The 25,533-nt window shown below is 40.2% G+C and overlaps 1 protein-coding gene and 1 pseudogene across 4 annotated transcripts in view; both read left to right on the plus strand.

Annotated features, from left to right (window-relative positions):
- ARHGEF3 (Rho guanine nucleotide exchange factor 3) overlaps window positions 1–25,533 on the plus strand; it is a 303,880-nt gene that overhangs the window by 155,862 nt on the left and 122,485 nt on the right. For all 4 annotated transcript variants that reach the window (XM_072785778.1, XM_072785777.1, XM_072785779.1 and 1 more), the window contains one exon: window positions 2,728–2,790. In XM_072785778.1, the coding sequence (XP_072641879.1) occupies window positions 2,728–2,790 (63 nt within the window). The remainder of the gene's footprint in view (window positions 1–2,727; window positions 2,791–25,533) is intronic.
- On the plus strand, window positions 3,621–3,690 carry LOC140611498 (U4 spliceosomal RNA; annotated as a pseudogene).

Genomic DNA, 25,533 nt, shown 5'->3' on the forward strand with positions numbered 1-25,533 from the left:
CTCTCCTTTACCAGGGTGGCTTCTTGGGGTAACAGGCTACCATTAATGTGTTGCATTGACAAAATGGAATGGAATTGTAGCACCACAAAGTTCTATAATTTGGCAGTATTTGGTAGCAGCATATACCTGTGTGGCTTACAGTTTGGGTAATACATGACAGCAGCTGCCCATTATTGTGCACCTACTATATATCAGGCCTCCTTCCAGCTGCCATATACATATCATCTATGATCCTTACAACAGCTTGACCCAGTAGGCATTCTTTCCACTATTTCCACTTTACAGATAACATCCCAGAGCCTCAGCACCTCATGGCATTTCCCAAGATCCCAGGTATAATACTGTAGACTCTCAAGGAAAGAGGAGCCAGAATCAGGAGGGGCAGGGGCTCTCCAGGGCAGCAGCTGTTCCCCTCTCTGACACCCCAGCACATGTTACTGATTGATTGAAGCATTCTCTCACTTTCTGTGCTATGTAGTCCTTCTCAATACAGCTCTCCAGCAGATGCTACCAGACATTCCAGATAGCAAATGAGTTGTAACCTATTTGCCAAGTATGCCTTAAGTGATGTGTGTGAAGAGTTTTGCCCCAGGAATTAGAATTCTAGATTCAGAGTGTTACACTGTAGCCACGTAACTTTGAACAAATCACCTCTGACTTCAGTTTATTTACCCTAGAATGGAAATTATCCCTTGTCCTACTTGCCTCAAAAAGTCATCCTATAAATATTAACCAGTGAGTTGGCTTCACTGACTCCATAGTGCTGCTTTTAATTGTAACTAGATGATGAATCAGTGAGGGTCCGGTTCCTATGTAAACATGAAATGTCCTCAAAAATGGCAAGTGACTATCAGCATCTTCTCAAGGCTCTCCCCTAAAACCTCATAATAGTGTTTGACTCCCTACAAATCACTTGGTGAGTTCATTAATGCAGATTCTTGATCACCATCCCAGATGGCCTATTCAATGTCCTGATTCCTGGCGTTCATCTCTAAATCATCCCACTGCACAAGTGGAATAATATAGAGGATCTGGAATCCCACTACTCTGGATAGAACCATATGCACCTGTGGAGTTCTAAAGATCTAGGTAGCTGGCTATGGAACAAGAAGCCCTAGTCCCTTCCCAATATCTCTATCTGGCAAATTCTTATTCGCCTTCTGGCCTATTCCAATGTCTTGTCCTGGGACACCTGGGTGGCTCAGTAGTTGAGCATCTGCCTTCAGCTCAGGTCATGATCCTGGAGTCCCGGAATCGAGTTTCGCATCAGGCTCCATGCAGGGAGCCTGTTTCTCCTTCTACTTATATCTCTGTCTCTCTGTGTGTGTCTCTCATGAATAAATAAATAAATAAAATCTTAAAAGAACAAAAACAATTGTCTTCTCCTCTGAGAAGACCTCCCCAACCCCCACTGAGGTCAAACTCCTTGTTCCTCACTGTGCTTCCAGAGTCTTCCAACCCATGTTTTGAGTACCCATTGTGTACCAGGCACTCTGCTAAGTTCTAAAATGCATTACCATATTTTCTCCTCTCTCTTTGAGAACAGAAGCTAATGTCACCACCCTCCCCTTAAGAGTTGAGAAGGGGTAACTCAGCAAAGTGATGTGACTTTCCTAGGATATTTGGATTTTACTGCATTATAATTAATTTCTTCAGAGTCTGTTCCTCTACAAGAATGTGAGTTCTTTAGCTATGGATACTGCTGGTCTTTGCAGTCCCAGAAGCAAATGAAGGGCCTGGCTCATGGTAGATGCTCACAAATTTTCCTTGAATTGAAGCAAGGAATAATAGAACAATTATAGTAAGATAGACAAGGCTGGCTCTGGTTGGTTTCCACTCTCTGTCTTTCCTGCTCAGGGTATGATAGAGGGGGAGGAAGAAGTGGGCTTCTTTAGGTATTGAAGACTCCAGATGAAGACTCCACGAAAACTTCATGCCAGTGATTTTGGTCCTTTGGTAGGTTTCTGCCAAGTAGGATCAGGAAGACTTAGCAAGTCACAAATTAGGGACTCAAGCACTACTTGCCTGGTTGATGAGCTGGGATGTAGAAGAGAGGTGATGCGCTTTATTATGGTTTGTAAATGGAGTTTTTTTTTTCTTTTTATAAAGAAGAAAACATATTTTCCACATTTAACCTGGCAGACTTCCTTGGTCATAAGTTCATTTCAAATACAGTTTTCTTTAGTTCAAGTAAGAGTTGTTCTTGGTGTTTTTGGCTATAAAACAGAAGGGTTGGAGATGATGTCTAAGGTTTGTTCCAGCATTCTGGTTCTGTGATTATATCACAGACCCTGCATGAGGTTTAGAACAAATTTAAATTACCCAAGTACAAAGAGCTCTGAAAATGAAATGTGTTTAAGTGAATTAGATTTTCTTTCCAATCTAGTTTCTTTTCCCAAGTTCATCAGAATCTGAACTTTGTATCTAAATTTCTAAGCCCTGATATATAGATACGTTTAGGAAAAGAGGAGATACAAAAAGAAACAAATTGTAGTAGCAGGAATAAGAACAATAATGTAAACCAATTTCCCCAGAGTTTAAGAGCTTCTTGTGATTTCTTAGGTTTTCTTGGAATTGTTCTTTTACATAGGTTGGTTAAAGATTTGGGGGGGACATGATAGAATGATAAGGATTGCAGGTACCATTCAATTGGGTGCTTTTTTTTTTCTTTTCTTAATCAAAGCCATAATCCTTGTCTACATTTGAACTTTATCATTTGTTTTGCAGCGAAAACGCAAGCAGAGCACCCAAGATGAGGATGCTGTTAGCCTTTGTAGTCTCGACATAAGTGTAAGTACGGTGCTTCCTACAGCCTCTGCCATGAGAATACCTCTCGTCTCTGAATCTGTTAACGTGCTGTGTGCTTTAAGTGGGCCTCTGGCTGCTGATAGTGGAAGTTGTGACCTGGAGAAAACTCTTAAACATTTAATTTGACTGGAGAAAGCTAGGTGGCCAACTTCAGATTGCAAGCCAAGTTGTTTATAGCTCATGTTTTTTCTCTCATAAAATGCATTATGAAATCAAAGCATCTGAGTAGAATCAACATAAATGTCACTATGCCGTTTTAGAAGTTGGTTCCAGAAGATGGTCAGATGTCTGTCCCCCTTTCAGGGAAGTTAGTGAGTTGGCCCAACTCAGGCAACTGGTGCCCAAAGGCTGGGAGAGTGAGTGACTTTGGATTTAACAGATCTTCATTTCAGTCAAGATTCTATACTTACCATTAATGTGACACCTTTCCCTATCTCTGTTTTCTCATCTCAAAAATAGAGATGAAAAGATTTCATCTAACAGGACTGTTGTGAGGATCAAATAAACAATGAAAGTGAGAATTCTAAGCACATTGCCTAGTAAATACTAGGCACCCACCAAATGAATCTTGTTGTATTTTTCTTTAAAAGCAGAAGTTTAGGGATCCCTGGGTGGCGCAGCAGTTTGGCGCCTGCCTTTGGCCCAGGGCGCGATCCGGGAGACCTGGGATCGAATCCCACGTCGGGCTCCGAGCCTGCTTCTCTCTCTGCCTGTGTCTCTGCCTCTCTCTCTCTCTGTGTGACTATCATAAATTAATTAATTAATTAATTAATTAATTAAAAATAAATAAAAATAAAAAAGCAGAAGTTTATAGCTTTGCGCAGTGGCAGTATCACAGCCAATGAGGTTTATCCAAGGTGTGAGTATTACTAATTAAAAGCAGAAGTTTACAAAAGAGGTTTAACAACATGGTAGTCGAGTGCTGGTGATGATAGAAGTAAAGAGCTTTCTTGAATTTTTTGGGCTATGTCCTGGGTGCTGAATTTTAGCAGCTTTCTTTGTATGGTCTCCTTGTCTCCCCAATGACCCAATAGGGAGGCCCACCTGGGCCTCTAAAGGGCCTCATTACCGAAGAACTGGGGAGTGGACATTCAGGTTCTCTTGGGCTCCCAATGTCCATTCATCATGTATACTTCCTTGGAGTGCAGTCATTGTGCATGTGGATCCATCCAGCATTAGGCCCTGATCTTTCTCCTCCACAGAAACCACTGAAGCCATTGTTGTGAGATGAGAAGGCTTCTGTGCTGAGAGTTAAGAGCTGGGTCATTGTCCTGCTCTGTCTGTAACTAACAGTTCAACCTTGGCAAGTTGCTTCTCCTCTCTGGGCCTCAGTTTTCTCATTTGTTAAAAAAAAAAAAAAAAAAAAGAGGTTTGAGATCAAGTCTTCTAAAACTATTGTGAAAATTTGAAAGTTTGTTGAACATGGATCATTGGGTTCTCATATGACAACATTTATTGACCAGTATAAACAATACTCTTTCAGTTATTTTCAGTGATTGCAAAATTATGTGTGATGCAAATTGCCGTGATGGAATGATCCTGAGCTGGCATTTAATGAATGTACTTTGCCATCTTTTTTTTTTCACCATATGGTGTTTGTTCCAGTCTTTAGACCATCAGATTGATGGAGTTGGACCAGTTCACTTGGATACCATGGTAACAGGACAAAAAGATGATGATCTACTGGGTTTTACTTTACTCATTGAATGTTTTATTATTGACAGGTGAAGTCAATGAAACTTCCCTTAGCAATAACATGTTTTTTTCGTATTTGAATGTTTTAAATTTTGTGGTAATTATTAGGATCATTGATTTTCCGAATTGAAAGAGGTGTTAGCCATTATATAGTTCTGTCTTCCCACTTTGAAAATGAAGAGCAAAAGCCCAGGAAGATGTAGTGATTTTAGGCAAGACTTTAAGCCACTTCTAAGATCACATCTCATCATACATATTTCTTCAACTGCATTATATTTATTTTTCAGGAAAACATGTCTCTAGAAGTTTTTTTAAATAAAAAATCCCAAAACCCTCTCATATGAAGTGATTCTTTACAATTATGAGTTTTAATTTGTTTTTTTGTGCTGATTATCATCAATAACCTCACCTTCTCTTAAGGTCACATAAGTCTCATATGATCAACCATCTGACTTCTTTTCTCTTGATGCAGCTGCAAAAGATATTTCTCCCTTTTTTAACCATCTCATATCATGTTTTGTCATAATAGACTTGTATAGCAGAGAAATCTACATTTATACTTAGGGATTCAGTTGGCCAAACTCCTTTCTAATTTGTCTGGCATTTTTCCTGAATCTTGGTACACAGATTCTAGGACCTTAGCAGAGTTTCCTCCAGATATTGTCATGTGGTTTTATAATAATTGTAAAAGTTAGAAAAATCCTAGATTTCTAAAAACTGTTAGAAGACGTGAAAACTGGTGTGTTCCAGGTTTATGGACAATCCTAGTCATATGAAAATAACAGGATATGTGATAGATCCAGCTGAGGCCTCAGAAGAAGTGGTACTGACTTCTAGTGCCTTGCAATTAACTGGCACTCAGCAGAGGTACATTGAATTGAATGAAGTGGTGGATGGAACCACTAATAAGAAGATGTTTTGCCATGAAGGCAGCAATGTCTCAATAAACATCTGATTCCAGCAAATGAATTGTTCTAATAAATAAATAGCATTTGTAGGCAACTTGAAGATGCTTTAAAATGGTGATATCCAGTAGTCACAGTCCCTTAACCAACCAGCAGCATTATTGAAGAGTTGTTTGAGCCTGTTTCTATATGTCGTGGAAAGTATCTGAAAAGAAGGTGGGTTCTGACAGATGACTCATATAGGAGGATGTGAGGGCTTGGGAAAGTAGTATTAGTAACTCTCAATTTTGATTCCATTTAATTAGTGGAAAGATATTCATCAGATGTGTGCTTTCAACAAGAAGTTACTAGATGAAGGGATGGGGTCTTTTGGGGATCATGGTCAAGTTTCCACTGTGCTCCAGCCCAATGCTGCATGCACATTGAGCTGTTGGTACGTACTTATTGCTTGATTGGTTTAAAAAACAAAACAAAAACAAAAACAAAAAAACAGTGAACCCTCCTAGTAGAATTTAGCATATAGAGCCCTTTTAAAGAAATATATCTGTGATGTAGAGTTGGGAGATGTTAACACAGATGAAATCTTCCCCCTTTGATAAAAAGTATGTATAGAGCCCCTCAGGGTGTGTGAGTGATGATAACACCAAACATTCCACTGACATCTTGCTTTAGTTTAAAGCCTCAGATGACGATTCTGATGGTGCCTGGAAGAGAGTTTTCCTCCTATCCTCCTACTGAATTTGGACTTAGTGACCAAATAGAAGTGCATTTACATTAGAAGTTACAGACAGGGATCTTCCATTGTTTAGGGGGGTCATGGACTCTTTTGGGAATCTGGGCTCCAGAAGATTTTACAAGATTGATGTGTGATTTCATGGGCCCCATGGAGCTCAGCCAAGACCCCGTGTTAAGAGTTCCTTTTTAAAAAGGAAATTGGAAGGGTCTTAAGACATGGTGACGTATCTTCAAAGAATTATTCTCCCACCCTCCACCCCCAGCACTTGGTGAAAAATAAATGGTGATGGAATGTCCATGCTAGCTGACGCTATAATCATTCTCTAATTTTTCCCACCACTTTACCCAAGCCACTGGCTGAGCCCCCAGCTTCCTGGCAGGATAGAACACAAAATATTCCAGGGGGAAAAAAAAGGCAACCTATACTTTTGAGAACAAATTGCAGAGTGGAGAATGCTCCTAGCAGCCGCCTACAAATCTCTTCTCACGTCAGAGGATGCGAGTGGGATGGTTTCAGGGACATTGCTTCCCCCACAGCACTTTTCTGGTTTAACTTCTAATCGGGGAGACATGCCTGAGTGAAGAGCCAGTGTTGGTGGTTTCCCAGGAAACAAGGTGGTGGAAGAATGGAAGAGCCAGGTGTATCCCTGATGCAGAGCACTGCTTAGCACCAAGCATCCTTTCTTAAGAAACAAATGAGTTCTGAGGTGGGCATAAAAATAGTTTCCACTGATTGAAAAAAAAAAAAAAAACAGTGTAAAAGATAAAAAGGAATACATGTTCTTTGTAGAAAATCTGGACACTGTGAACAAGAGAATTCATTAATCATCCCACCTCAAAGCAGTGGCTACATTTTGATGTATTACCTTCCTGGCATTGTACACACACTTTAAAATTTTTCTTTTTTTTTTGTGACTTTAAAATTTTTCATCATGAATATTGCAGACATACAAAATGGCATCAAGGATAATATAAAATATACTTAGCAATGCAACTGGGAAACATGCCCTTAACAGCAAAACAGAACCTCTTGATCTGCTTAGTTTAATGGTTATTGTTGCCTTGCCTGTCTATAAACTTGCTACACTTGTGTATCTATAAGTAACATGTAATTTTAAATTTATATAAGCACAAATTTTTAAAAATTGGGATTATAACACGTACTAATTTATTTCTAAAATTTTCATATATACATTGACCTCATGTCACCACATCCTAAAATATTCTTTAAGTGTTATTTTTGGTAACTATCCAATACTTTGTCAAATGGATGCACCATTTTTTTTAACCAAGCCTTCACTGGATATTTAGATAAACTATAATTTTTCACTATTAAAAATAACACTGACAAGCATTTAAGAATATCTGTGTCATCTTATATCAGTAGGATAAAATGGATAAAATAAGAAATTCCTGGCTAAAAGAGTACAAATATTTCTAAACTCGTGACCAGATCTGTACCCCTTCTGGAAGTGAGAGATGGAAATGCAGTTCAGAGCAGTTGAGTTTTGTTCAGAAACTCAGGGTGGGGATTGTTCTCAGGTTGCTCTGGCCCATTTCTCTTTCAACTATTGCTGGTCCCTTGCTAAGTCTGTGACTTTATATGGGTCATTTCCTTATACTGCCTGTTTTGGAAGAGCCCCTCATCACCCCTGGCAGGGCAGAGGCTCTTCTTGTGACTGGTGGGGATGGGGCTACAGAGGTAGAGCTAATGGTGGACTGTCCGTTCCCTGCTGAAGGGGCTTTCCCATGGGAGCAGGTGTCTGAACCATGATTGAAGTAGAATAAGATCCATTTAGTTGACACAACTGCCTTCACCCTAGGTGTTATCATGCCCTTTTGAAGATGAAGAAACTAAGTCTTAGCAATTTGCTCAAAATACCAGCTTATTGTAGATTCAAGGCCAGGATGGTTGGGTTCCATAGCTTCCCTATGCTGCCTCCAGGCTGGGAAAAAGATGAAAGCATTTGGCTCCATGGCTTCCAGTAATAGATGATGTATAGGACATTTAGCTCCTCTTATTGGCAAACCACCTTTGAGGTTTATGACATTTTTGTTACCTGTGCTTTCTGATTATTTACCCTGTTATAGGGATGCTCAAAGCATAAGAATGGGTATAGAAGAGGGACAGAGCTTTCTTGTCTCGATTAACCTAAGTGACATTTCATTGCTAGGATATGTTAAGGCAGACATGGAATAGCAGCAAGGATTATTTTATCTTTCCTCAGCAGAGTCCAGATAATTAAAAAAGATACACCATTTCTGCAGTTTGGATTCTCTTGGTCTGTTCTGGAACTTGCTAACTGGGGAGAGAGATTAGCCTTGACCTGGCCTGCATGGGGCCTTGATGAATTATGTGGGAGAGTTTAATAAGGCTCTTATCGCTGAGGAGACCAGGCCTGCACTGAGATTGGGTCTTCATTAACGTATGCTTATATCTAACCTGTTGGCATAGTTTCTATTTTGGATTTATGATCTGCTGTTGCTGCCTGTGAAATTGCTTAGGCCTAACATAGTGGAGATCCTATGTTGAGTCCAAGGTGGTGCTACCATCTCCAATGGTAAATTTGTTCATTATTGACACTAGATGCATTCCATCTACCCTTTGGCCTAATTGATTAGGTGGTAGATTATAGTAATCACTGTGATCTTTATTCTTTGAGCTACCTCTTGAAATGTACAGTGACAATGAAATTCTAAGGAGCTTCAGGACACATTCTCAGAAGGTAATGATGTAACAAAGGGTCAGTCATCATTTACTACTCCCTTCAAAGTGACATTGATGGCACCCGTGTTAAATGAGACTTCTCATGCTCTGAAAATACCTGTTTGTTTGAATTTGTCATTAGAACCACATGCTTTGGGAGCTTAGAGACCGAACACTGCTCTGTACTTCAGTTTCCTCACCTACAAACTGAAATCTAGACAGTGCCCCATCTTAGAGTTGTAAGAATTAAAATGAATTAGTTCATGTAAAGCACTTAGAATCTGGCCCATAGTAAGTACAAAAATACTAGCTATTTTCTGTTGATTTCATAATACAAAATTGACTTTATGGTTAAATTTAAGGGTATTTGTTGTTGTCAAAAGTGATCCATAAATAGAACTGATTGTGAATTTTTTAAAAAATACCAATATATGAAGAAACATATACAAGGAGTTTTATTACAGCATTTTTTAAATAATAGCCAAAAGCTGGAAATAGCATGAATATTCAATTTCTATAGAGAGTTATAAACATATTATATAAATAAGTATAAAACACAATGACAGAGCACATAAAATAGAAATTATTTCCCTAGATGTTTTTATATATGTTTTTATATATTTGTCTATGTAAAGGAATAAACATGGAGGAACATGTACTGCATTGTGGACAGTGGCTTTGGCTTTGGGAGGGGGGATGGAATTATGTGAAGGGGAGCTTCAGTTCCACGGTTCTTAACCTTTGGCATCTTTTGAAACCTATGACTTCCGCTTCCCCCCAGAAGGCCATCTATATGTGCCTAAAATTAAATACATAAGATGACAACAAAACCCAGTTATATTGAAATGCAATTATCAAAATATTTAATTTACAAATTTGTGGTAAAAGTTACACACGTGCTTCTTAATTAATGCTTTAAGTGACAAGATCCAGCAACAAGTCTAATAACTAATACACCTTCTACAAGATGATACAAGTGAATGACATTTTGAAATATCTGCACCAATTACTCTGTGATATGAAAATACAGTGATTTCTATGGTGACAGAGTCACAGGTCTGCTAATGCTTTTGTGATCTGTGGCCTTCATTTATACTGGAAGGAAATGCTAGATTTCAGTTGTTAATGAAACTAAAGATGTATTTTTTTTCCACCCAATTCACAGATGCTCTGAATTTTGTCCATGTACTTCTTGGTGGGAGGCTGAGAATTCTAAATTAGGAATTCTTGCTTAAGACACCAAGATATTCTTGGTTCAAGACACTGCTATGATAGGTCTTTTACATTGTATTACTTTTGTAATTCAAATGACTGAAATAAAAAATACAACAAATATAATTAATTTTGACCTGTTGGTACATGAGGTTGTTGGTGTTTTAAAGGAGAGAATGTTGTATAATGTTGTATAAAAGTAAGGGGCTCGGATAATGATGATAATGTTTTTAGGAAAACCTTGTAATAACCCTTAGATCAATTCTTAACACTTGGATTTAGGTTTTTCTTTGATATCACCTTAGCTTTTTGAAATAGATTAATTGAGGGGTGCCTTGGTGGCTCAATCAGTTGAATGTTGAACTCTTAATTTCCACTCAGATGGACTCTTGATTTCCATTCAGATCATGATTTCAGGGTCATGAGATCAAGCTCCTTCTGGGGCTCATGCTCAGTGGGGAGTCTGCTTGAGACTCTTTCCCTCTGCCCCCACCTCACCCGTGCTCAGGTGTACTTGTGTGTACCAGCACACACTCTCTCTCTCAAATAAATAAATACATCTTTTTTTTTAAAGAAATAGATTAATTGAGTCACCCCAATATTTTAGTAGAAGATCTTTTCTGCTTCTTCTGTTACTAGAAAAAAATAGTTTTAGGGTGGAAAAATGTTTTTGTTAGAGATGAATTCTGAAGTATTTAGGAATAGCATGTCATGATATCTGTCATTTACTTTGGACCTCTTTAGCATAAGATATGAAGTGAATATTTTAAAGAGAAAAACAGTTTTATTCTTAATACACAAGTAATACTGTACACATTTTCATAATTTAAAAAAATCGATGGGACGCCTGGGTGGCTCAGTGGTTGAGTGTCTGCCTTCAGCTCAGGGTGTGATCCTGGAGTTCCAGGATCGAGTACCACATCGGGCTCCCTGCATGGAGCCTGCTTCTCCCTCTGCCAGTGTCTTTGCCTCTCTCTCTGTGTCTCTCACGAAATAAATAAAATCTTCAAAAAAAATCGAATAGTAATAGAGCTAACAGCCCCATGATGATGCCCTGATTCCACGTATCTCTTCAGGTATAATCCTGGTTAACAATTTAGTCACCTTCCAAGTGTTTAGACCTGGTTAGATATAGAGATATAAAAATTAGCTTGTGGTGGCTTTTGACAGGCATAAGTGTTGCCATTTTTTGTTTTACTCTGCAATTTGTTTTTTGTTTTTCTTTTTAAAATAGTCTTTATTATTTAGAGCAGTTTTAGATTCACAGCAAAATTGGGCACGGAGTGCAGAGAGTTTCCATACACCCTTGCCCCTTCACTTACAGAGCCCTCTTCCCCACAGTCACCATCTTCCACCAGAGTGGTATGTTTGTTATAATCAATGAACCTACATTTTCACATGATTTTTACCCAAAGTCCATAGTTTCATTAGACTTCACTCACTGTTGTTTTGACAAATGTGTAATGACAAATATCCCCCATTACAGCACCTTGCAGAATGGTTTCACTGCCCTGAAAATCCTCTCTGCTCAGCCTATTCATCCCTCTATCCCCCAACTCCTGGAAACCACTGATGTTTTTACTATCTCCATAGTTTTTGCCTTTTCCAAAATGTCATACAGTATGTAGCCTTTTCAGCCTGGCTTCTTTCACTTAGTAATATGAATTTAAGTTTCCTCCATGTCTTTTTTTTTGTGGCTTGAGAACTCACTGCTTTTTTATCACTGAAATCATATTTCATTGTATAGATGTACCACAGTTACTCATTCACCTAGTAAACGATATCTTATTTTTTTAACTGCTTCTCATTATTTCATAAACAAATGGATCATAGTTTAATAAGATTCTCCATGATTTTAACATGATTCTCCATTGAGGGGCACTTCTGATGTCCAATATTTTCCAGTTACAAAGACTATCTCATATTTCAGAGCAAGCAGTAAGGTAAATGCAAAAAAGTACCTGTGGATACTTGCTATTTTTTAATTTTATTTTATTTACTCATTCATGAGAAACACAGAGAGGAGAGAGAAAGAGGCAGAGACACAGGTAGAGGGAGAAGTAGGCTCCATGCGGGGAGCCTGACATGGGACTCGATCCCGGGTCTCCAGGATCACGTCCTGGGCTGACAGTGGCACTAAACTGCTGAGCCACCCAGGCTGCCCGATACTTGCTATTTTAATGTTAGTTTGAATAATATTAAATTACTATTTTTGTGGTTCAAATTCCTGTGGGGTTTTTTTGTTTGTTTGTTTTGCTTCAATTCATGGACACCAAAGAAAAGCAAACAGATAAAAACCATACTGTTATCAAATGCAGATCTGAACAGGCTCTGAGAATTGGTGGAAAAGGAAAGTTATTTTGTGTCTATCGTGTGCATCATTTAAGCAAAAGTATATGCAACTTTTAAATGTATATATCTGGAGGCATATTCCTTGAGTCACGCATGGTTAGAAAGAAGAAGGAAGGAAGGATGGAAGGAAGGGAGGGAGGGAGGGCAGGAGGGGAGACAAAAGAAAGAAAAAGAAAGGAAGAAAGAGAAAGAAAAAGAAAAAAGAAAGGAAAGAAAAGAAAGAATAAACTGTAGTTGTGAATTCAAAGAGTAAATTTGTGATGTTGACAAAGTTTGCATTTCAACTGCCTTTAAAATTTTGAAGTTTACCAGTAGCTCTATTTTGAGATTATTTGCAGTAAAAAGTCACTAGAAAATAATTGCTCATAATACTTTTGCTGATGATTTTTATTCTAAAATGTAGCCTAGGTCTGTCCACCTAAAAATTATGTAAATTATCTTGGTTAGGAGGTTCTATCCGGGCTTCCGTTCCCAGCTAATTGAGTTTTTCCCCCAAATGACTTACATAATTGTATCGAGCTTCCTCTTTCATCTGGTTATATATTACAGGTTTTAATACCAGAAGCTGTTTTTCTTTCTTTTTACTTTCTCAGTTGTGTCTGATGCTCATTCTCTGTGAAGAAAAGGTGGTATGTTGACTTTTTCTCTTGATGCTGACTGTACATAAGCTTTCAATCACCTGATTGATACTTATGCTCCTGGGTAATTTCTGAAAAACACTAGAAGAATGAAAGGTCCAGGAGGAAGCTCATGGTTTGTGTGTTTTCCTCCACCCTGCTGTCCAGTTTAAACTTGCTGTGTACACATCATTTTATGGGGTGAGTTGACCCCATATGAGCAGGTGGTTTCTTTGCAAACAACAGTCATGGTTAGTATTGATGGTGAAGCATTTGAAACTGAACCATGGGCTTATCTTCAGTCATCAAAATGCCACCTTGGGGTTAACTCCTTAAGAGTCCTGCAGGGAACTGATGGTGTTTATTATGTTTTTTATTCCTGAGCAGACTGACTTTTTCCTCTTATAGTTCTATATATGAGATTTCTTTTACTCCCCACACGCCTCAAAATATCAGTTTACAAAATTGGAGTCTTCTACTAAAGACTAGAATCAATATATCTAAACTATTTTCTTCACTTATATTTGGCAGAAGAAAGTGATGTATTTGCTGGCCAGATCTCCATAAATTCTATTGAGGAAATATTTATCACTGTAGAATTAGTGAGTGCATCTGTTCATTCTTTAGTGCATTCATTCAATCATTCATGTACTAATTCAATCAACTGGTATTTCTTGAACTTTACCCTGTGTCAGGCACTGTAGGAAGTAAGACTTAAGACTTTTTGTCAACAGACAAGTGGGATTGCTCTTGATTTTGTTACAAGTTAACCAAGCACAGGGAAGATACATTTTAGCTATATCTGGTTTCCTCCTTCTTGTAAGGGAGTAATTCCAGATTGTTGGTTAGTTTTGGAAAGAAAGAAATTTTGCTATAGATTCCACTGCTACTAACATTTTACTCCCTCAGAGGATCCTTGAAATTGACTTACTTTCTTTTAGCTGGTCAACACAAAGGTTCATCTGGGGATTGCTTCACTTTATTGTATGCAAAAGCTGACATTGAGAATTATATCATATGTAGGTGGGCTTTGCTCTGTGTTCTTATGGTTAGGGTATTTAGCTCTGAGAGCACTGGGTTTCAGGGCAATATCTCTAGAAGTTTTAGACCTGGAAAGGACCTTAGAGATTATTTAGTTGAATACATTTCATATTGTAGATATGAAAATGGAAGCTGAAAAAAGTTAAGTGTCCTGCCCAAAATGACCAAGAAGAGTGAGAGTAGAAGTCTCTTGGGACTAATGTTCTGGATTGTACCTCAAATCCAGGACGATGCAGAAGCTAAGAGTTCTGGTTCTGGTGTTTTAAATTCTGGCCTCACCATTTCCTAGCTGTGTGACCTTGGGCAGCATATTCAACCTCTCTGTATTATGGTTTCCTTGGCTAGAAAATGCAGATGATAATTGAGTTGTTGTAAGGATTCAGAAAGGTAATGTAGCGCGGCTTTGGCACAAGTAAGCACTTTGTTGCTACTGATGTTGTAAAATGATCCAGGAGCATGGGATGGGACACAGACAGAGATATTGTCTATTTTAGGCACAACTGTCACCCTGGTGCCCAGGAAATTGCCGGTGTGTATCCAGCCCCCAGAAAGATTTGTTGAATGGATTTTTTTCAAATGTAAATTTGGTAATTCTCTCTAACGATAAGTGATTCCAGAAAGGCAGATATAAAGATGATATAAAGCAAGTTTGATTTTAAATGAATTATCATTTATAAATAAGAATAAATAGAAGTATTTAACAAATGTCTCAGTTGTCAATCACATTCTGCCAAGCTCGATTCAGATCTAAGCAGTCAGGAACGATGGGCAACCGGCTAAGAACGCCACCTGACCTCTGCCTTGCAGTAGGCCTAGAACCACGCCATTCTCACATCCAGCTGGACCACCTTTATCAGGCTCCTATCATCTCTGTAGCAGCTGGATGATTTCAGAAGTTTCCCACCAGGTCTCCTTGCTTCTGCCCTTGGCCCTCTGTTGTCTACTCTCAACGTGGCAGCTAGAGAGCTTTTTTAAAGCTTAAATCACATGCCATCTCACTCATGTCTCCCTCCTGACTCAGTGGCATTGCTACATCTTCCTGGTGGCCCTTTGAGGCCGAGCACAATCAGGTCATGAGGCTTCTTCTGCACCTCATCACCTACCACTCTCTCTTCCCTGTACTTTCACACCCTGCCCTTCTTTTTCTTCTACACTCACACTCCAGGGCCTTGACAAAGCCAATTCTCTCTATGGAAAGCTCTTTTTGATACCCATGTGACATACTCCTTCATCTTCCTTCAGGTATCTGCTCCAGTGTCCTTAGATGGGCTTTCTCTATTCCCCATTCCCCACCACACCCTCCCAAGCACTCCCTACTCTTCCTACCTGACTTTATTTTTTTCTTCACAGTATTGCCCTGTTATATATTTTTCAGTTATCAATATCTTCACACTGGAATATCACTTTCTTTTCATTTTCTGCCATATTCCTAACATCTGGAATGGTGTCTGGCACAGAGTGTGTCCAATTAACATTTGTTGGATAACTGAATGAGTGGCCACTTCAGTGTTCATGTTTCATGCTGTCTTTGAAAGGTTACTGTAAACATGACTTGGTTTTATCTTGGCAACATTTTAAGAATGTCTGTCTAACTTTGTGTGCACATTTTTGCATTCTCTCATTTTGAAGAAAAGTGATAAAACAAGAGGAAAAAAACAAGGCCTACCCACCTGAAGAGGCCTTCTGGTGGTATACAAAGCAAGATAAGTGAACATAGTGCCAGTGTTTTCTGAGCTAACAAAATAAATCCGCCTGAAGATAAGAAGACATAAACAACATAGAATGTACACATGATTTCTGCAGATGTGGAATCGCTAATGCCTATGCTTACACATCTCTCTCAGGATAATGGGCAGAATGGAAATTTTCTGTTAAAATGAAAAACATTTCCCTTTTGAAGTCTCTCTTTCTTCCCATTTGACTGGTATTTATTGAGCATAGAGCACTGCTCCTCATGCCTACCAGGTGGCCATGGAAAGAGAGGAGCTTGTAAGGCGTTGTCACTACGCTCATCTCTGAGTGATCCAAATTAATAGGAAGGAGTACATTCTAGGACATTTAACAACAGCGGAGTACCAGTACATGATTTATATTCCAGCCTGGAATGCATTCTGGCGATTGCCTTGAAATGTGAGCGTGCCTTGCATTCCTGAGCATTATCAGTACTGTAGAGAAAATAAGGGAGCCACTTTGGAGAGACCCAATTTTGTAGGAACTAGAAGTGTACCAGGCTTTTCCAGCTGGACCTGAATAGAATTCCTCCCTACTCACTCTCCAGGGTTAGTGGAGGAGCCCCACATGGGAAGTCCTGCGGGGTAGCTGCCATGCCGATCCACCACCTTCTCTTTACCTTGTTTTTGGCTTATCTTATTTGGAGAGGGTAAATAAGGTCATGGTTTAAAATGGCGTTTATTGATTATAAGGCAGGGGGAAACTAAATAAGAGGTGCTGAATGGACCCCCCAAAATGGACATGATGATCTACTCAGTTTAATCATGCTAATAATTTAAAAGAAAAGTAGGCTTGTTTTTATTTGCAAATAACCCAAATGACAGATGACCCACCTATAGCTGATAGAGGTGACTGCCCTTTGAATAATATATCCATACTTGCAGATGGCACCTAACCAGCCGCCTATCCAGATGTCAAAGCTACAGGAATTGATTAAATTCCATAGAGGAGAGAGAAGAGAGAAAACATCTTTTTTTTAATATTTAATTTATTTATTCATGAGAGACACACAGAGAGAGGCAGAGACAGAAGCAGGCTCCCTGTAGGGAGCACCATGCAGGACTTGATCCCAGGACCCTGGGATCACAACCTGAGCCAAAAGCAGACGCTCAACCACTGAGCCACCCAGGTGCTCCTGAGGGAAAACATCTTAACACGGTTTGGTTTTCACAGATTTGAATGTTATATTCAGCTGGAAAATATCTGGCTTTAAAATATTATAAATCATCTTTGCTTAAAGTCGACATTTCATGTTGTTTTGCGTTCACATAGAAAAGGGTCTTGTCTTATGCTTTTGTGTCTAAAGCACCACACTGCCTGTACTCTCTGACACATGACTGCTTTAAGTTTCTCTATGTTCCTCGGTGATGGCCTCCCTCCATAATACAACCAGAAATTGAGGCTGAGGTTTAATTTAAATTGTTGTCAGATTGAGGGAAATAGGCAATGTGCTCACTGTCCCCACAGGAAAGTGGAGGAGTGTCTGAAATGAGAAATGAGCCCACTGCTGGCGATGGTCGTGAAGAATGTGTCTGAAAACAGTGATGGTATGAAAGGAGGGTTATCTCTGTGTGTTATATAACGAAGGCCTTGATTGATGGGGTCTCACAAAATCACAGTAAGGAACAAAATTGCCAGTGGGATACCAGAAATTTTATTTAGTTTAGGAACTTCCATTTGATGGGAGGTCTCATGTTAGTAGAAGAGTGACATTTGACTCAGTAGATAGATGTTGAAATGTTCCTATATTTTATGTGATGTGATCTTGAAGAAGAAAGCATGCTTCTGAGAGAAGGATATCAAGTCATTTCTCTCTCTCCTAGAAAGATCTATGTGAAGCAACATTGATCATTGACTAGCTTCCCAATGTACAAGTGAGTCAGAAGACATTTCTAGACTCTAAGATCCTCGAGGGCCTTATATGTATTTTTCATTCCTTTTCTCATTAATTCTTTTATTCATATGCATATTGACTGAGCATCTCTACACTCACACTGTGTTGATAGAGGATAAAATGGTGACAACATAGGCAAATGTCTGGTAATTTACAGTCTAGTCTAGGAGGCAGACATTAATTAATAATTACAGTAGCAAGAATAGAGTAACGGAAATAAAAGCTTTGAAAGTGAGAGGAGCATGCTGCTGTGAGGACATTTAATCAAGAACCTTGACCTAATCATGAAAGGTCAAGGAAGGCATCTTTGAGGAAGTAAGATCTGAAAGAAGGGAGACTATTAACTAGATTAAAGGGGAGAGTGAAAGAGTTGCAGCATGGGAACAGCACGTGCAAGGGTCCTGTAGTAGGATGGAACATGCTGCTTTAAAAGCAAGTGTGTCTGGTAGGTGGTAGACAGTAAGATTAGAGCAATTGGCAGAAACCAGACCATGCAGAAGCTCAAAGAACATGCTCAAGATTTAGATTGTTATCCTAAGAACAGTAGGTAGTCACTAGTAGGGGTAGGGGGAGGTCTAAACAAGGGTGTGGTGTGTGTTTTGAGAAGATTCTTCTGGTTGCTGAATGGAAAATGTCTGAGGAAGCCAAGGTTCAATGTAAGACTTAGCTGGCTGAGGAGCAGATGGGTTTAGGAACAGATGTACAACCTTGTATCTTTACTGCCTCATCTGGGACAGGTGTTTGTTTCTCAGCATGGATTAGAAGACCAGGGTTTTATTTTGACTTCTGGCATTGTGTAGCTATCTGACCTTGTACCTGTTGCTTCACCTCTCTGGATACCAGTTTACACATCTGTAAAGTAAAGCAGTCAAATTACATCCTTCCCAGTGCCCAAATTCCCTAGATCCCTGATGTTTTGGGTACCATGGGTTTTTCATGTAGATGATTAGGTAAATACATTAGAAATTAGTTAATAATGGGAGACCAGCATCTTAAGTTTGCTCATGTGACCACCTTACTTCAAATCCTCTCCACTCCTTGGATGGTGGAGGAAGACATAAGCAGTTAAGGACATGATGCATACTTTTCTGTTTCTCATCATGGTAAACATAAGACTGTTCTTTAATTAGGATGCTGTTTTAGCTCAGGCTGCTAAGGTAACAAAATATCTCAATCTGAGTGGCTTAACCAACAGAAATTTGGTTATAGAAATTTCTTATAGTTGGGAAGCTCAAGATCAGTATGGCAGAAGATTTGGATCCCCATGAGAGTTCTCTAACTGGCTTGCAGACAACCACCATCTTACCTTCTCTCTGTGTCTTCAGTTGGCTGGAAGACAATGGGAGCTCTTGTAAGGACACTAATCTCATTGTGGGGGCCCCATCCTCATGACTTCATCTAAACCTAATTGCCTCCCAAAGGCCCACCTCCAAAGACTGTAACAATAGGGGTTAAGGGTTCAACATATGAATTTTAGGGGGACACATTCAGTCCATAACAGATGCCTTTTTGAAACACACCAGATGTGATTCATTAGAAAAATAAAACAAAACCTTTCACATGAGTAGGAGTGAAAGCAGGCATTCTAATGAAGCAGCCCCGTGAACACAAACCAAATGGAGTGGAAAAAAGCGAGAGGAGTTTTTGCTAAGGGGGTTCATTTGACTCTTGTGTCCTATGATTTTGGAATCCTTCGTCAGCAGTTGTAACAGGCGTGCTCAGCTGCAACCACAAACATTTTCCAGTGGAGGAGTGTTGATAACATTTTCATGGACCTAAAAACAAATCTAATGAGAAGGCCAAAGGAAAGACAGGAGGTGTAATTTGCTGGCCAGTCTTGGTCAGCTGCCCGCAGCAGCCTCATCCTGAGTGACTCTTTAAATGAATGCACATTGCCACAGAGATCCCCGGAGGGTGGCAGGACTCAGCCTTGTCCCTGGAGAGGACACAAACTCAAACAAAGCAGCACTGTTGACCTTCAGGCGGCAAGCGGGCTGCTTTCTTTGTGCCATGTCACCCAGTGAAATAATCCTCATAAAAGCTTTTTGATTAGCCATTGGAACAAGAGCCAAGATTTGGGAATGAGTATTTCCCCACCCTCTTAAAAAGTGGTTTGATGTTGGCTCGACAAAAGCTCTTCCACGGATCTGAGTTCAAAGTGGACACAGAGGATTTGTGGAGTAGAGCGGCTCTTGGGTGGTGCTTTGGTCGCTCTGGGGGAGGGGAGGGTGCTGCATCTCTCACACTTGAAGGAGGACAAACTGCCCCCACTCCATGTTCCAGTCTCCCTCATTATATCTCTGCCTCTGTGCTATTCCTTGTAAATTCCCCAAAGGTGGATGGCCAAGGAGGATCAGGGAGTCACACTTTCTTTGGCTCCCCCATTTCAAGCTGTGGATAAGAATCTCTGTTTTTGACTCTGTATCAGATTGGCCAGAGGCCTTTGGCCTTTTTTTTTTTTTTTTAGTGTACTCTGTTGCTGTGTGTGAGTTTTGGGGGCCACTTGAGAACTGTTGTAAGCCAGTGGAAGTAGAGCTGCTGCTTTTTAGATTTGGAGGCATTTGGAAGAGAAAGAGTAAAAAAGAAACAAACAAAGAAACCAAAATGTAGAGTGACCCTTAGAAGTAAAAGAGGAGGAAGAATTGAATGAGACACATTCTCCAGTTTTGGGGTGAGAAGGAGTGCTGTCTGGCAGGACTTCTGGCCCAAGCACAGGATGTGGTGGTGGTGGACTCTATTCTTGGCTCCCAGCGGGGTTCTGAGCAGCCCCTCCTCTAAGGGCCCTGCAAGTCTTGGCCTCATCAACCCCACCCTCCTGCCCCTCAGCCTTAGGGGCGCAGGCTCCCTTTCAGAAGCAGGTTGCGATTGCCCCTCCTACAAACGCAAAGAGGAAGGCCTGGGTCTGGTAGCTTCTGCTTTACCCTCTTTTGGTCTCCTTGCTTTCCCTGCTAGAAGGTGGGTTTCCTTTGGCATATATTTTTTTAAGATTTTATTTATTTATTCATAGAGACACAGAGAGAGAGAAGCAGAGACACAGGCAGAGGGAGAAGCAGGCACCATACAGAGAGCCCGATATGGGACTCGATCCGGGGTATGGGACTCGATCCGGGGTCTCCAGGATCACACCCTGGGCCGCAGGCGGCGCTAAACCGCTGTGCCACCGGGGCTGCCCTCCTTTGGCATATTTTTATGTGGACAATCTAGGCTTTAAATTTTGGGTATTTGAGGAGCCACATTGGTTTTGTTCCACCCTAGATGCCCAAATTGTGCCCCGGTCCCTTGCAGCCCCTGGCTTTATAATCACCTGGGGCCATCCCTTGACTTCTGCAAAAGTGAGATGGCCCCTAAGACTCCTCTATGCCCCACCCTGCCTCCAAAGTGCACAATCAGGGTCCCATGCAGAAGGCACCAGAAGAGGCCAGTCCCACCACAGCACTGACCACAATTTACTGAAAGCTCGCTGGTGCCTTGCACTGTGTCCGGCAGTTCCTCTCGTTTGCAGAACCAGCCTGGCAGGTTATTATTATCAGGCCCATCTTCCAGGAAACAGGCAAACGTGTTTTTTTTTTTTTTTTTTTTTTCTCTGATCTTCACTGATTAGCACAGGGGTCTTTCCCGGCTGTGACCTCCATTCCTCCCTGCTGCAGAGGGCCAGAGGTGCTATATTGCTGCAGTGTGGTCTTTTTCATCCCCAGCCCAGGGAGTGCTCATAAAGACAGATCTGTTCTTTAGCAGTTTCTCAGCAAGAAATGCCATGGTGTTGCTGCTCTTTATAGATGGCCATTGCCAGCTTCTCAACAGGAAATAACCTTAGTGCATTTTTTTTTCTTTTGCCTTACCTCCAACATCTATTAGGCTGATTTTTTTTTTTTATTAGGCTGATTTTTAAAAAACATAAACCAGATCATGTTACACCCTTGGTCAAACCTCTCAGCAATTTCCATGGGGGTCTATAAATTTGGATTGGAAAAAAAAATTGCATCTTTATTTTCACTAACTTCCAACTGAAAAGTACATTTCCCATTGTTACAAATGAGAGCAACAAACCATACCTATGACTTTGTCACCAAAAGAATGGCCTGATATTTTCTTTTTACATTACACTGGTTGCATATATCTCTAAATATCTTGTATGTCCATATTACTGAAAATGACAGTAGTGATTAGACCCACCACCAGATCTTGTTAATTAAAGCATGAACAAAGAAATCATTTGTTACCATATGATAAATTAATTATCTAATATGTTAACTATCTTACTATAATGGTTTCCTTTATCAGAAGTGTACCAAGGCAGGGTATAGAAGAGTGAAGGGAGCAGTTGCCCTATTTCAGGCAATAAGGTGATGCATTGGCCAAAGAATTTAAAAGCAATAAAAAGTTGGCTTCAAGTCTATCTTCCTTTTATTATCACTACACACTGGCAACTCTAAACAATGTCATTGATAAAATACTCCTCCCTGCCAAAATAAACCACTTCCATTATCCCCCCGCTCCCATATCCTCAACTATGATCGTCAAAGTCCTAATTTTTTTTAAGACTTCATTTCTTGATTTTAGAGAGAGAGAGCTTGGGAGGAGGAACAGAGGGGAAGGAAAAGGGCACAAGTAGACTCCACGCTGAGCACAGAGCCTGACTCAGGGCTCAATCTCATGACCCTGAGATCACGACCTGAGCTAAAATCAAGAGTCCGACATTTAACCAACTGAGCCACCCAGGTGCTCTTCACAATCCTAATTTTTTGTTTGTTTCTATTTTGTTTTGTTTTGCTTTTTGTCATTTAAAAACACTTTGTAAGGAGTGGTCAGTAGGCTTCAGCAAGCTGCCCATGAGGTTCTTGGCACAGAGACAGTGAAGAATCCCTGCCTTAGAATAAAATACAGATGCCCATTCCTTGGCCTGTAGGGCCTGATATGCCTAGGCTCCTGCCAACCTGCCAACCTCATTCCCTCCACCATCTCCCTCTCTTGGCACCTTCTAGTAAACCAGAACATCCTGGTGTTCCTCAAACATGCCAGGTTCATTCCTGTCTTTCTTCTTCCCCCAGATCTGGTTCCCATCTTGCTCTGATCTCAGCCTTTTATTCTGTGTCCTTATAGAGGCCATGTGGTACCTGATAATCCAATCTAGAGGAAGCCCTGCCCTCCCCCAGTGTCTCCTCTTGGCAGTTAGAGCTAGGCACCAGAAGGTAAATCCACAAACACATAGAGACCCCAGCTCAGAGGATACTGATTTGGTGCTGGTGTCTACCAAAGTGCTAGTATCCTCTAAGCTGACTTTGCTTCTCTTGAACTCTCCACGACGGCAGCCAGTTCATCATACTCATTCAATCACTAGGCTTAAAACCATTAAAATAGTTGCTTCAGAACCTAGGGAAATGTATTCAGGTACAAAAATGCATGTGGATATAGTGAATAGGTTATGTCAGTGACACCGAAAGAAAGAAGAAACATGTCAGCTGTAATTTATAGGTCAGAAAAGGGCACCAAATTTTCCCTCCTGCCTTCTTTGGTGGCGTATCGGTTTGGAAAAAGCAGCAAAAATCTGATTCACACAACCTTGGACAATAAGGATCCTCTGTCGCTCAGAACAAGTACAGAGGTAGGCTGGACCCCTGTTGACTGACTCAGTTACTTAACTCAAAGCAAACACCAGGCATTTCCATTTCCCCAGATTCTCCATTCACGTCAGGCTGGTGATTTTCATGGTCACAAGATGACTGCCAGTAGCTATGGAAGCAATGTGCTTCTCTTTTCTTGAAAATAAGTCCTTCCTTTTCGTATAATTGGCACATTAAGTCATACGCTCATCCCTGTGCCAGTAACAGCTCCCAGAGGAATGCCAGGCAGTTGGACTCAGATTATGCAGTGAGCATGCAGTAAATTTTTGCAGAAAATGGGTTCCATGAGGATGAGAAAGAGGGACTAGATATTAGAAAGGCAGCCCACAGTGTCCATTATAGGTGTAGCTTTTTTTTTTTAATCAAATTTCTGGGGCACCTGGGGGGCTCAGTTGGTTGAGTGTCTGACTCTCAGTTTCAGCTGGGGTTGTGGTCTCAGGGTTGTGGGATTGAACCCCACATTGGGCTCTGTGCTCGGAGGGGAATCTGCTTGGGGTTCTCTCTCCCTCTCCTTCTGCCTCTCCCTCTGTTTGTGCATGCACTCTCCCACTCTCTCTCAAATGAATAAATAAATCTTTAAAAAAATCAGATTTCTTTTTGTTTTAGTTTTGAGAAATAACTATTTAGAATGAGTTTCTATGGGAATTGCTTGAATCTCTTTGTTTTTTATTTTTTCAAATGCATTGGTCATTTTTCTTCTAGAAAAAAAAATTTAAATTATTGCTTTTATCTTGGCCTTGTTATCAGTCATGTGATCTGGCACTGAAGAATTATGGCCCATGGCTACAGACATGGATGCTTATATAACAGGCTTTGGTCTCCATAGTTAGTTTTAAGGGAGAATGTGTGCCAGGGATTTGGAAAAGCTCTAATATAAATTTTCAAATAAATTACATTGCTTAGATCTTACTTAGATTATGAAGAAGCAAGTCAATTGATCTTGGAAGGCAGAGCAAAGCCTCTAACTGTGCTCTAAAAACCTCTCTCTCTTTTTTAATTCCAGTTTTATTACAGCAGAAGTGTCAACTGCAATTGTGATGAATTCTATGAATTTTTTTTTTAAAAAAGAACCTCTCAAAAAAATAAAAATAAATAAAAATTAAAGTTAAAAATAAGAAAGAACCTCTCAAGGTGGAATAGAATTTGGTTCACTTGGGAAAATTATAAAACACAAGACACAAGTAAATGAGGGGATCTATGTTTATATAATATATATGTGTAAATGCACAGAGAAAAGTCTGAAAGAAGAGCCACCTATACTTCAGCAGAGAAGGGAGCACCTCAGGAATGGATGTGCAGGGGAGAGTGCCTGAAGGGACTCAAGCCATATCTGTAAGGAGGATGTGTATTTATGAATTGCTGGTATAAAATATTAATAAAAGACAGAGTTTATCAGCAATAAATGGACAAGTGAAATCTCAGTATTAGATTTAATAACTTGAGAATCCTTTGGTCCTATGCTGGTATATGAAGGCTCTGGGCAAAGAGCTAAGGAAAGAGGTTGAGATTTTTAAAAATGTTGAGTCAGACAGATATAGACAGATATAGACATAGGGCATTCATTTTCTTTTTCTTTTTCTTCCTCTTTATTATCTCCATACTTTTTTTTTCTCCCTGAATTATGTGTATTTCATGCAGCTTGGTGCTTTTCAATGATGACACTTCCTGGGATGGACTGGTTGTGGATTCAGATGGTCCAGCTACTCCACTCCCACCCTGCTGGCAGGCATTTCCCATGAACACCTGGTCAGCCCCCCAGCCCTACATCTCCCTTCTCAGCATTGGCCCCTGCTGGTTTGCAGGCCCTCTGACCCCCTCCCCCTCCAAACTGAGTGATAGGACCTAACTGGAATGAGAAAAGAAGCCCTTTGAAAGCCAGAGTTGAAAAATGACACTTGTCTTTTTGGAGGTGTGGCTTTAGATGTTAAGTTTCCTTGTGTTTTAGGATTAAGGTTCAGTATTTGGGATGCCTTTGCTGATGGTGACCATCATTCATCATTTGTGCCATGGATGTCTCAAATTTGCGGGATCTATGGTTCAGGATTACAGCTATTTCCCCTTCAGAGACTCTAGTTCTGTTCTGCAGTCATCGAGGGGACAGGCAGCCCAGAGTACTTGTTTTCATATCACTAAAATCTGTGTATTGCTACCAGGATGAGACGTCCATGTATTGCTACCAGGATGAGACGTTTTGAAAAGAGGCAGAAAACACGTG

The sequence above is a fragment of the Canis lupus genome, chromosome 19 (assembly GCF_048164855.1).
Source record: "Canis lupus baileyi chromosome 19, mCanLup2.hap1, whole genome shotgun sequence".
NCBI classification, from domain to species: Eukaryota; Metazoa; Chordata; class Mammalia; order Carnivora; family Canidae; genus Canis; species Canis lupus.